The sequence below is a fragment of the Lissotriton vulgaris genome, chromosome 12 (assembly GCF_964263255.1).
Source record: "Lissotriton vulgaris chromosome 12, aLisVul1.2, whole genome shotgun sequence".
In the NCBI taxonomy this organism is placed as follows: Eukaryota; Metazoa; Chordata; class Amphibia; order Caudata; family Salamandridae; genus Lissotriton; species Lissotriton vulgaris.
The window spans coordinates 40,363,054-40,376,043 of record NC_141700.1 but is presented as its reverse complement, the minus strand read 5'-3'; the positions used below and the strand labels follow the sequence as shown (position 1 = coordinate 40,376,043).

Sequence of the window (12,990 nt, the reverse complement as noted above, 5' to 3'; positions counted from 1 at the left end):
TACCTTTTATAAGCAGAAAACATTTCTCATTTGCTACCATTTCCCAACTCTGGCAAAGCCAATATGGCAGGCTTACATGTGATAAGCAGCATTTATGCATGCAACACACTTCAAAAAGCAATTGTGAAGAATGCCTGTCTTCACAAACTTTGGCACATTAAAGCCAAACCAATTTGCTTTTCCAATGCTTGCTTTTCTTCCTACTGAACTGAACATTTGCCTGCGGTTTCTATTACCTTGGATTTAATTTCCAACTGGTAAATGAAAGTCAAGGTTTAAAAAGAAAGTGCAAACAACACCATGAGCAAAATTCCTGGGACATAAAACCTACTTCTCTACAGCTCCACGAATCAATCCCATCCAGAGATTCCGCTCCTCTTTGGAGCTGGTGTAGATTTCATACATTTCCGCTGCTACGGATGAGGCACTAATTAAAAACATGGCCTTCTCCTCATTGGCCACCTCTCGCACGATCAGCTTCTGCAATGAAATCACAGGTGTCTTCGAATCCTGAAAAAATAAGTGCGAGCCAAGTAAGTCGCTATCCAAAGTCATGGAAAATCTTGTTTTCATCAATATGCAACACTAATCAGAAGTACGTCTGCTTCGACTTGCAAAAATAAAATGGATTGTATGCAGCACAACAAAATCTGTTTAACGTTTACAAAGAAGCTACAAAAACACCTTCCGATTCCACTGAATGTCCGTACCAGTATATGAGACTTTCGTTATTAAATATGTCTAACATTTTATGCTGCAGATTTATACAATGCATTTAATGGCCTTCATCGCACCTCACAGAAATGTAAATGTGGGGGTGATTCTGAACAAAAACACATTGATACTAATAAAACTGTGCATGCCATGCATGTTCTGCTACGTCCCTGTCAATTCACGCCTCCGTAGTGCCAATACCCAGTCAACGAGGACACAGGAAGCTGTAAATGCAACCTTTCCCTAGAGGTGGAGTGCGCACTTGGGGTCACTGCGAAGCATCTGAAGATTCTCCATGTGCCTCTCACTCCTGTGCTCCCTCCCTGTTCACCGAATGAGGATTCCTTAAATCCATTGCTAATTAATCCGCTCTAATTCATGCAAGCCCTTACAAATGTTTTACCTGCCAATGCAGCACGTCTGTAAGAAACACAGTGAGCTGCAAACACTATCCGGGAGTAACGGTAACACAATTAAGGAGCCGTTCAAAGAAAATACATTCTACTTGGCTTGATTGCTCAAGGCTGTATCAACAATTATACCTCTAGTATGCCCCTTTGTCAGGAGATGTTTTTTGGGTTTTCAAGCAAAATGACGTACAACTAGTGTGACATCTTCCTTAGATGAGGCCCACTGTAACACAATTGACCGATGTGTACAACTGTGACATCCTTCACTGGATAGGACTTACTGCAATTTCATTCACCAGATGAGACGTGTTGTGGCATTATTCCACGAATGACATTCAATGTGATATCAATCAATAGACGAGAATTACTGTGGCACCATTCAACGGATAACGCTTACTCGGACATTATTCACAAGGTTAGAGTTATTTTTACTTCATTCAATGAGTAATCGTCACCGTATTCTTCACTAGGTGACCTCTTTCACTGGCCCAATTCAACCGACATTCACCAGATATGACCTACTGCCATATCATTACCTGATGAGGCGTGAAGTGATATAATTCCATGCAAAAACCACAGTTGATGGACAGAATGCAGAACAATGTCATACATTCGCCCCAGTACAGAGATCTGGGCATAAATCCATCGTTTTTTTGCACTCCACACCACCCCAGTTCAGACATGGCCATATGCAAATCAGCCTTGACCCTGTGCCTCATGGGAACAGTCCAGCCCGAACTGCCAAGCCATGTCTTTCCTGGACCGGATTCAAGCATCCTAGGACCGGTTTCTGGCTATCAGCCGTCTTCAGCCAGGATAGCTTGACTCCAGTGGTGTGGAGAGCATGGGACTCAAGTCTGAGCATACCCATCCCACTCGGGGTGACAAATGCAAAAACCACAGTTGATGGACAGAATGCAGAACAATGTCATACATTCACCCCAGTACTTGTTTGGGAAGTAGGGGACACCTATATACGAATGCACTAGTTATACATAGGGAAAACTAACTGGTTTGAAAAGGTCTGTAGCTAGTAAACCATTAATTAAATAAACCTAACTTGGTAAATACATTATGAGTTATACTTTATAGCCCACTATGACTAAGACTTTTCACCAACTACATGGATCCGTTTTTATTCTTCAAAGACACATATTTTTTATATCTGATAGTTCTTTTTGTATAAAGTATAAATATATACTTTTTTTGGTACAAACTGATATGTTTTTCTAATAATTTAGTATTTTTTAAGCATTATATTCAGAATACTTCATAAAAACATATAACAGACACAATTGAGCATAAGACAAAAGAGACGATGGAAGCAAAGCGGTAGATGGCACACACTACAGGGACACGAAGCTCCGAAGAAATATATGTTTTTAAGCCAGTTTTTCCTCTCATCTTGAGCATTTCATGTAAGTACGTTAATGCTGTACTATATTTACACCATAGCATAACTAGTTACTAGTGAAGATGGAATGATGGGTATATGTTTTCATCCAAACAGAATTATCCTGAAATGGTTACTTTACAGAGTATATATCACTCTTTCGCTGTATGCATTTTCTCGAGTATACAATTGTTGAAATAACACTGAAACACGAACGATGAAAATGAGATATATGTTAAATGGAATAGGTCTAATAATTGGAAACCAGATGAAGGAGATTAAGGCCTTTATTGGTTAAACAAATAATTGTTGATAAAATACTGAAAAATGAATGATAAAAATGAGATATATGTCATATGGAATATGTAATATCAGTCCAGATGAAGCAGATGAAGGTCTTTTGTGCATCTACCTATATAGATAATATACTTGCACAAAGACTGTATCTATAAGGTCAATAACATATGAAGTCATGGTTCTTAATTCTCTTCGTCTTAGTCAATGAAATGAATCTATGCTGTACATACTGAATTAAATGTGGCTATATATATATTATACCATAAGACATGGACATGTGATACTATTATATATTATGTTTCTCAAACAGCTCATCACCATAAATTGTTTTATATCAAGATACATAAAAATGTGAAATAGATAAAGTTTATGCCCACTATATGTTCTTTTTCTTGTTCTATATATTTGACTTTCACCAATGTTTTTAAATTATAGTGCAAAAGACGGGTCACCTGACGAAGGATGCCAAGCCGAAACACGTGTAGTGTGTGCCATCTACCGCTTTGCTTCCATCGTCTCTTTTTATGCTCAATTGTGTCTATGTTATATGTTTTATGAACTATTCTGAATATAATGCTTAAAAAATACTAAATTATTAGAAAAACATATCAGTTGGTACCAAAAAAAGTTTATATTTATACTTTATACAAAAAGAACTATCAGATATAAAAATATGTGTCTTTGAAGAATAAAACTAAAAAACTGATCCATGTAGTTGGTGAAAAGTCTTTGTCATAGTGGGCTATAAATTATAACTCGTAATGTATTTACCAAGTTAGGTTTATTTAATTAATGGTTTACTAGCTATAGACCTTTTCAAACCAATTGTTCTGCATTCTGTCCATCAACTGTGGTTGTTGCATTTGTGACATCATTCCATGACTCACATTCACTGTGACATCATTCGAAAGGTGAGACTTATTGTGACATCATTCCATGGATGACGGTCACTTTACTATATACTAGGCGACACCTTTTACTGGCTGAAACCAACAGTGATGACATTCACCGAATGAGACTAAGTATGACATCATTTGGAGATGAGATGCGCAAAGACTTCAATCAGTAGCGGCGACCTATGACGACACTCACCAGAAGAGTCCATATATAACACAATTTACTTGATATGCTCTATCATTACAATTTAGAAGATGAGACCTTTGGCAATGGTCAGTTTTGAAAAAGTATGCAGAGTTGTACACATGGTGAGGAATAAGCAAAGTATAGAAAGTCCTAAGAGAAGCTCCTGTCAGTTCAAGGTCACTAATTGAAAAACATGGCAGGAACTCCATACAATGGTACTGAAACCACAAGAGGTACTTTGTGACAGGCCGAAAACAGTTCCCTCTGTGCTTCCTACTGTCAATGGAAAGAAATAAGTAGGGAACACATTTATGCAGAGCAGAAGTTAATTTTCAAACAATATTTAAAATAAGTGCAAATGTAGTGGGAATCTAAAGAAGCTGGTTCATAAATCAAAATCTGTCAAATTGTTCACGAGTGTAGGACATAAAACCAGCTTTTTGGGAAGTTAACACAGAAAAATGTTTTCTAGTGTTGGCAGGTATAAGACAGGATCCATAGGTCAAAACTGGTCGAAGTCTTCTCAGTGGCAACATTTCTTGGCCTCATTACTCTGGAACATATTGTTTGGCACGTGAACTCAGAATAGTAGCATTCAGATAAACCTCCAAGACATTCAAACCGAGTTCTTTTTGCAATAAAGACAGTACAATAAAAACACATTAGTGCCACCACAGTCCAACACAACGCAGGAGGAAGAGTTGCACTTCTGCTATGGAAGATAAAAACACAAACTCCTACAGGCGACTACTCACCACATAAGTGAAGGTGTACTTTTGGTCCTTCTCCTGCAGCAGCAAAAGTACATCAGTCAACAGAACAACAAGAATGTCTAGAAAAACAAGCACAGAAAGCATCAGGAGCATCACTAAACTCAAACATAAATCATCAAAGCCATTTAAACACTTGAAGAGTTACCATTTCAAATGAATTATTTACTGTTTGGCAGATTTGGAAGTTAAAGCCAAGATCATCTTGAAGAAACTGCCTGCAGTGGGAGATATAAGGCAAGATGTCCTATGGCATTTAATTTAATTTCCAGACGCACACCATGGGTACTCGCAAACATTTTCCCAGTGGCCAAAAAGTTTGATCTGTGCTGTGACTGAGGGCCGCATTGATGCCAGCAGGGTGGTGGTTGGTAGAGGGGAGCTGGAGGAGGGATTGGTAGTAAGGTGGGTGTAGGGTAAGCAAAGGATATACATCTAGCGGCTGAACTGAACAATGTAAAACCAGAATACATGAGATTAATCACAGCTTCCCCATTTTTACCAAATTGTGTGCTCGTAGGCAATAGTTTAATTTCATTTTCCCTCCTTTTTTCTTCTTTATCATATATAAGAGGACCTCGAAATACATGATTTCAAAATGCTGCTGTACAAAAACTTCTGCTGCATTGATTTAATAAACTATAATGTTATTCATGTACAATAGCGACCGGACCCTCCCAACCGCCTCTTAGTTCACTATGGACATTGTTGTCAGGGTGAGGTGGAAATTAATGTTTCTAAATTCATGTTTGAAAACTATCACTTTTAAATTAATATTTCTCAATGCACAGTTATAATCTGATGTATCAATGTAAAAGGTGGTTCTGCATGTTAAATACATTTTTGCATTTTGAAGAGACGTCACATTTTTATAGTTTTGCTGCAAATTGTCTTTAAAAATGAAGGTGTCACTAAAGTTAAGTGGTGCAGGAGTCCCTTGTTACTTCCTTCCTTTAACATCAATTAACTTCTAAATAAAGGCTTGCATGTTTATTTAACTGCTGTTGCTGCTACTGCGGCGGCTGCTGGCCAGGGGGCCGCATGAAAGGTCATGAGGGCTGCATGCGCCCTCCGGGCCGTACTTGGAGTATCAATGGTCTACACAAAACAATGTCTATGGTTAACACCTTGGCTGCTAGGCGTTTTCCCGCTGTGTGCTGGAAATTGCTTTATTGCTTTATTTATGACGAGCTCAGCTCGTCATCAGCACAGCTCAACTGTGCATCATGACGAGCTGAGCTCGTCATAAGCATCGAAAGGGTTAAAGCAAAAGTCCCCGCATGTTATGATGGGAAGCAGGGAAATGCTGCTCCACATGTCAATCAATGAAATGTAACAACTTTGCAACAAAAGAATAGCAGTGGTGTGTAAGGACACCGGAGTAGAAAGTTCTGTGAAACAAAGGCTTCGAGGAGCAGCACTGGGAAAAACATAGCACAGCAGCTGCCATGTGAGGCAGGAGGACAGGATGTCTTTTTGTGATTTCCAAGAAGTCGTGGGGAAGGTCCGTGGGAAGTACCTTTCACCATTCCATGAAAACATCACGTGTGGGGTATTGATTTAGTGACAATTTCATTGATTGATTTCTGGGGTAATTGTGCGGGTTGGAACAGTCACTCCATGCCATTCACCTGATATAACAGACACAGAAATTAACAAGCATTTGCAATGCAATAGGTCTCGCATTAATTAAGTTTGAGCTATTGGCATTGCTAAATTTTGCAACACCAATTGCAACAAAAGTCTATAAATTGTAGGCCTAAAAAATGTGTATTTATTTTGTAGCAATGGTGGCATGCTGCGCTTTAGATGAATATGTTTAAAAGTAAAGTGCGCCATACTGCGATTGCTACAATAGTTAATTGTGGATGCGTTAACAACTGATGTGTGCACTGATGGCTGGTGGTGTGTGCGCCTGTAGAAATTGTGCACTGATAGCTGATGGTGTGTATGCCTGGTGGAAGAGTGCACTGCCGGCTGATGGTGTGTGTACCAGGTGGAAGCAAGCACTGATGGCTGGTGGTGTGTGCCTGGTAAAAGCGTGCACTGACGGCTGGTGGTGTGTCTGTGCCTGTGCCTGGTGATGTGTGTGGGCCTGGTGAAAGCGTGCACTGACGGCTGTTGGTGTGTGTATGCCTGGTGAAAGCGTGCACTGACGTCTGGTGGTGTGTGCCAGTGCAAGCGTGCACTGACGGCTGGTGGTGTTCGTGCCTGGTGAAAGCGTGCACTGACGGCTGATGATGTCTGTGCCTGCTGAAAGTGTGCACTGACTGTGTGTGTGGTTGTGTGTATGGTTGTGTGTGTGTATGGTTGTGTGTGTGGTTGTGTGTGTGTGGTTGTATGTGTGTGGTTGTATGTGTGTGGTTGTATGTGTGTGGTTGTATGTGTGTGGTTGTATGTGTGTGGTTGTATGTGTGTGGTTGTATGTGTGGTTGTATGTGTGTGGTTGTATGTGTGTGGTTGTATGTGTGTGGTTGTATGTGTGTGGTTGTATGTGTGTGGTTGTGTGTGTGTGGTTGTGTGTGTGTGGTTGTGTGTGTGTGGTTGTGTGTGTGTGGTTGTGTGTGTGTGGTTGTGTGTGGTTGGTTGTGTGTGGTTGGTTGTGTGTGGTTGGTTGTGTGTGGTTGGTTGTGTGTGGTTGGTTGTGTGTGGTTGTATGTGTGTGGTTGGTTGTATGTGTGGTTGTATGTGTGGTTGTATGTGTGGTTGTATGTGTGGTTGTATGTGTGGTTGTGTGTGTGGTTGTGTGTGTGTGTGGTTGTGTGTGCGTGGTTGTGTGTGTGTGGTTGTGTGTGGTTTGTGTGTGGTGTGTGTGGTTGTATGTGTGGTGTGTGTGGTTGTATGTGCGGTTGTGTGTGGTTGTATGTGCGGTTGTGTGTGGTTGTGTGTGTGTGGTTTTGTGTGTGTGGTTTTGTGTGTGCTGGTGCTAGGGCGTGTGGTGTGTGTGGTTGTGTGTGTGGTTGTGTGTGGTGTGTTTGTGTGTGGTGTGTTTGTGTGTTGTGTGTTTGTGTGTTGTGGTTGTGTGTGTGGTTGTGTGTGGGGGGTGGGTGTGTGGGAGTGTGTGGTTGTGTGTGTGGGGGGGGGTTGTCTGTGTGTGGTGGTGGTAGTGTGTGGCAGTGTGTGTGTGGTTGTGTGTGTGTGGGGGTAGTGTGTGTGGGGGTAGTGTGTGGGGTTTGTGTGTGGTTGTGTGTGTGGTTGTGTGTGGTTGTGTGTGTGTGGTTGTGTGTGTGTGGTTGTGTGTGTGTGTGGTTGTGTGTGTGTGTGGTTGTGTGTGTGTGGTTGTGTGTGTGTGTGGTTGTGTGTGTGGTTGTGTGTGTGTGTGTGGTTGTGTGTGTGTGGTTGTGTGTGTGTGGTTGTGTGTGTGTGGTTGTGTGTGTGTGGTTGTGTGTGTGTGTGGTTGTGTGTGTGTGTGTGTGTGTGTGTGTGTGGTTGTGTGTGTGTGTGTGTGGTTGTGTGTGTGGTTGTGTGTGTGGTTGTGTGGTTGTGTGTGTGGTTGTGTGGTTGTGTGTAGTTGTGTGTGTGTGGCTCTGTGTGGTGCAAGGGCGCATGCATTGGTGCAAGGCCACGCTAGGAGGCAGCAGAAATGCACAATATCTTTGTAGATGTGCCAACATTTCTCTGTTTCACGCAGCGCAGCAACTTTGCTTGCGGCCCTGCGTTGCTTGTAATGTTAGTAAATATGCCCCAAAATGTATTAGATGTGTGCATGTAAGTTAGTAAAATGTTTACTACTTTAAAAATGTATGGTTTTACTACAAATGTACGTAAGTGAGCTTTTGGGTGTCAGGGTTGCCCCAGTGTTTGTGCATAGGGTCTGTGCTCGAGAGGATGAAACAAAGCTGTCCGGCCGCGTTGAGCGCTAGATTGCAATATTCCCGAGGCGCTAGTGCACAAAGCTTTTGGCACCAACATGTCTAAATGAACTGAGTGCCGTATTAACGACGTCACACCTATTAACCCGCAGTCGCTCCAATGAATAGAACATAGAGATCGTTTCCTCTCAGGGCAGTATACAGATGTTTTCATTTATCCACTATGCTTAGTGCCTGGAAAGTTCCCTGGCAATGTGAGATATCGACGTGCAGAAATCATCACGGCGAATGGAATGGTTTACTACGAGTCTGAACAATAACTTGTCTTTTATAGCGCTGCATACAGCCGTTCGGAGCGCTATTCCGTTTGAGCTGCAAACAGCGCGTCATTATTTCCATATTTAAAGGCAAGTCATTTACGGAAGTCGGCAGAGAGAGTGGGTGATACTGGCATTCGAACCCACGACCGTCAAGCCCATGATCGGAATACAACGGGGACACGTGTAATTTTCTGAACCCTTTTGCCAACTGTAAAACACTTCGTATTAACGTTCTTGTTATGTAGGATTTGCATCTTCCATTATTTAAGTCTAGTTGCGATTTCCACGGATTCTTTTGCAAACTAAACACGCAATAGTGTTACACGGAAGCGCTATGATTTCTGAGCGCTTTAGAAACAAGCAGCCGCACTCGCCCCTCTCCCTTTAACCCGCGTCCTGCTGGTTTTTGCTGAAGTTTATGTTTGATCCCTCCGCGAATTAATCGACGGAGGCCCCGCCAGAGGGGGGCGGCGGTGTTATTTGCATAACTGACCATTTCTGTCATGGTGGCCGAGGCGGGAAGGAGCCACGAGCCACGGGCCCCGGTCAATAGCGAATGGGGTAAAAGCTGAAGGAGCCGCGGTGTCCACGCGTCTGAGATGGGTAAATGCGTTGGTTGGGTCATGTAGGGGTGACGGGGGCAGTCTTGGTGCACTCATGTGTATGTGTGTGTGCACCCGTGTGTGTGTGTGTATGTGTGCGGCGGCGGGGGGGTGTCTCTGTATGTGTGCGTGCATGTGCGCTCGTGTGTGTCTCTGTGCGCTCGTGTGTGTGTGCGCATGCGTGCGCGAAAGCACGGGGAGGTGTGGCTGTGTGGGTTGGAGCTTCCCAGGAGACAGGAGATGTGCACACGCGCGCGCGGCCCACTCTGATCAGATTCTTGAAGATGCGCGTGGCCATCTCTTGTCTCCTGGGAAGCTGAGCCGGTGACTATAGGTCTCTGGCGAGACAGCGCTTTCGCACTGTAATCGCCACGAGACCTAAAAATAGGGATCCAAGAAAAACTGATCTAGCCATGTCTTTCAGAAGAGCTGAACGACCAATGTTAATAACATCTCTATACAATTTCAGGCTTTATTAGGTAGTTTTTGCAATGGACCAGGTTTACAATCCATCTGCCATCATTTCATGGTTGCTGGTATTGTGAACTGGAAAGAGGAGCTAGCAGTTTCAAAGCCAAACATGAATGTTGCTGACGCAAGGGGATATTCACAAGGTGAGGAATCCACACAGCAGATGTATCTATAAGAAATATAATATTTGAGTGTGGTCATATGATAGCGAGGAAATGCAGATTTTCTGCCTAGTGCCAGATCCCTAGCAAATAGCGCTTGCTTCTTTGGAATAAAAGACTTTAGGCAACACAACATTCCATGGGGGTCCACCAAATGTCACCTGCCAAAACAAGGTCTGTGTTTTCTGTTCCTCTCATTCTCGGCTGAACCCAAGAAAGTATACACGATGTCCCCTCCATTTAAAGCCATAATTGGGCATGGGCTGAAATACTGACTGATTCGACCCATGAAGCCAATCTTACCTTTAAGCCTCCCTGAAGCCGTCTTCCACAACAGCATACCATCATGTATCAGCTGCCGCCGGAGCATATCATCTTTGCGGAACATCAGCCCATTCTTTAGCTTCCCAAATGATTTTAATTCCATTTTGAAAACAATCTCTCTGAGGCGCTGTACTTTCTCACGCTGATTCACAGTGGCATCGACTGAAAAAAGGATGTCCTTTATTAAAGCCAGAGCCTGGGTCAAGTCTTCAAAATCTTCTGTCCCAGCTGTAAGGGGGGGGTGAAGGAAACAGAGTAAGTTCAAACTTGAGTAAAATCAGTATGGCTCATAAAATCAGGCTTATATGGAGGGCAAAGGCGTATACGGTTTGTGCACAACTTCTTGAAGTCCGGTCAGGAGGGCAATGTAAATTTTCTTGGGCTCTTAGATATACTCTGTTAGAGGATTCAAATCTCAATGGTTCAGGAAAATGTTCTTGCAAGCATTAATTTGAATGGGAACTTCTGGACACCATTTACATAAAATCAGATACTTAAAACTCTGATACCCTTCATGACTTCTCAGGCTCCATTAAACCCAGATGACATCACCATATATATCAGAAGCCGATATAATCCTGGAGGAACATGGGCAACATATCAAAACTAGCAAAAACACGGCCAACCTCCAGTCCAGAGATCTTGTTCGTACAGAAGGCCTAACAATTTTTCAAAAACCTGGAAAGATTCAAAAACAAACACTTTTCCTAGGTTAGCACCATCCTAACTGGCAGGGTGATGAAGACGGTAGGTATGGCCAAACATTTTGAGAGGTGATAGTAACATCAGTCACATGCGGACGTGCTCAAAAGTATTTTTAGGAACAAGGGTCCCTTAGCAAAAGATGATATAGTGATCCCCATGGATATAATAATACGCTCCATGAATAGTTCTGATAAACAAAATCTAAAGTTTTTCTTTTAAACACATAAATTTAACCAAAAAAATATTTATGAGAATTAGCCCCGCCAGAGTAATTTCAAGAAACAAAAAATAGAGTATTACATACAAATTTTAGTCAGTGTCTTGATTTCTTTTGCCTGTATGTGTTCATATGCTTTGTCATTTTTTACACTTGTTTTTTGTTTCTTGTATTACTCTGGCGGGGGTAATTCCGATGTATATTTTTTGGTTGAATTTGTGTGTTGAAAATAGATACTTTAGATTTTGCTCATCAGATCTATTCATGGAGCTTATTATTGCATCCTTGGTGACCACTTTTCCATCTTGCTAAGGGAGCCTTGTTTCTAAAAATACTTCAGTACCCTTGGTTTTCCATGTTTACTGAAACGTGCTCAGAAGTGGCATCATCGGAAGGCCAGAGTGAAGTGCTCTATGCTTTAATCAGAATGCAACCAGAGGATGTTCATCCTTCCCCGGTCGATAGTAAGAGGATGGATCTTGAGAAGAGGGAGTTGAGGTGCAGCACAGTAAGATAAAGGGCGAGGGCTCTTTGAGGAAGGAAGTGAAAAACTAAATGAAATGTAAAACAGCTTCCAAGACAGCAAAACCCTTGGGATTAGAAATACAAACATGTTGTGTGACAATACTGGTAGAAACAACATTTAGTAAGCAGTTTACAAAAACAATTAAATCTCACCTTCAGTATTTTGAATAATGCGCTCCAATAGCACAGGATATTTTGTAAGTCGCTGTGTGACTAAAAGAATACACTCATGGACTGCAAGCCTCCGAACAATGGACGAATTGCCAATTTTCTGTAAAGAGGAATGTAAAAAGTTAGTAAAAGAATGATAGGTTTGTGCCCAACATCGCAGATGCATATAAAATACTGCTACCCTCAAGAATTTCATTGTGTACAGCTTTAGAAAGTTCTTAAATGTACTTCTGGATTTCATTCAGTCTTTTTGCAAGCAAATGCTGCATTATTCACAATTGTGTAGAACCAACACCCAGGCCTGGGCAGACCTTGCGGAGTCATTATGCGGAGTTCCGAAAAAACACCGCCAAATTCTGGGGAGTTCTGTGAGTGGGCGGAGTTACCAGATCTTGGTGAAGTGTAACCTACTAGCCCAGCTTGGAGGTCGCTGTGCATAAATACTGATGCCTTTTGATTACTTTGAGGCCTCTCCCTACAGTGCCTGCTATTTCTTTAATTAGACTGAGTACAGTATGCCGAGAGCCCAGAACATTTTATTTCCAGTCACCTACCAATTAGATTACATTTACCAGAGAACCACATGCGCAGGAAACTGACTTGCCGCGCGCCTTTTGTTTTCATTCCAGAGCGAGCTTTCAGTTCAAAACTGTTTTGGGTAAGTGCTAGATTTCCGTGGCCTTGCATCTTTGAAAAGTGGCACATCTCCATGGTTCCTGAATCTCCTCACTGTGGTTTAAGGCATGCTGCTTTGAGAAAGCCCTCCCTTCCAAAGCATCTAGTATAGTTTTAAATGTACCCGGATTATTAACAACAGATCCACATTTTGGACTGAAGTTCGGTCATTTCTTCATCTTGTGTCACATAGTACCTTGTTTCTACAAAGCTGATAAATTGCAGGATAATGTCCACAATGAGCTATCGGATTTCATGTTGTGCTCGGGCATAAAGGATGAAAGAAGCAATGCTACAGGAATATATGCGAGCCACAAATGTTTGGAAAGGAATATTCTAC

General features: G+C 42.1%; 1 protein-coding gene across 8 annotated transcripts in view; it reads right to left on the bottom strand.

Annotated features, from left to right (window-relative positions):
* The window catches only part of ARHGEF18 (Rho/Rac guanine nucleotide exchange factor 18), a 290,711-nt gene that overhangs the window by 29,282 nt on the left and 248,439 nt on the right, over positions 1 to 12,990 (bottom strand). For all 8 annotated transcript variants that reach the window (XM_086946962.1, XM_086946969.1, XM_086946963.1 and 5 more), the window contains 4 exons: positions 11,958 to 12,075; positions 10,337 to 10,585; positions 4,653 to 4,729; positions 332 to 510 (listed from right to left, as the gene is read on the bottom strand). In XM_086946962.1, the coding sequence (XP_086803088.1) occupies positions 332 to 510; positions 4,653 to 4,729; positions 10,337 to 10,585; positions 11,958 to 12,075 (623 nt within the window). The remainder of the gene's footprint in view (positions 1 to 331; positions 511 to 4,652; positions 4,730 to 10,336; positions 10,586 to 11,957; positions 12,076 to 12,990) is intronic.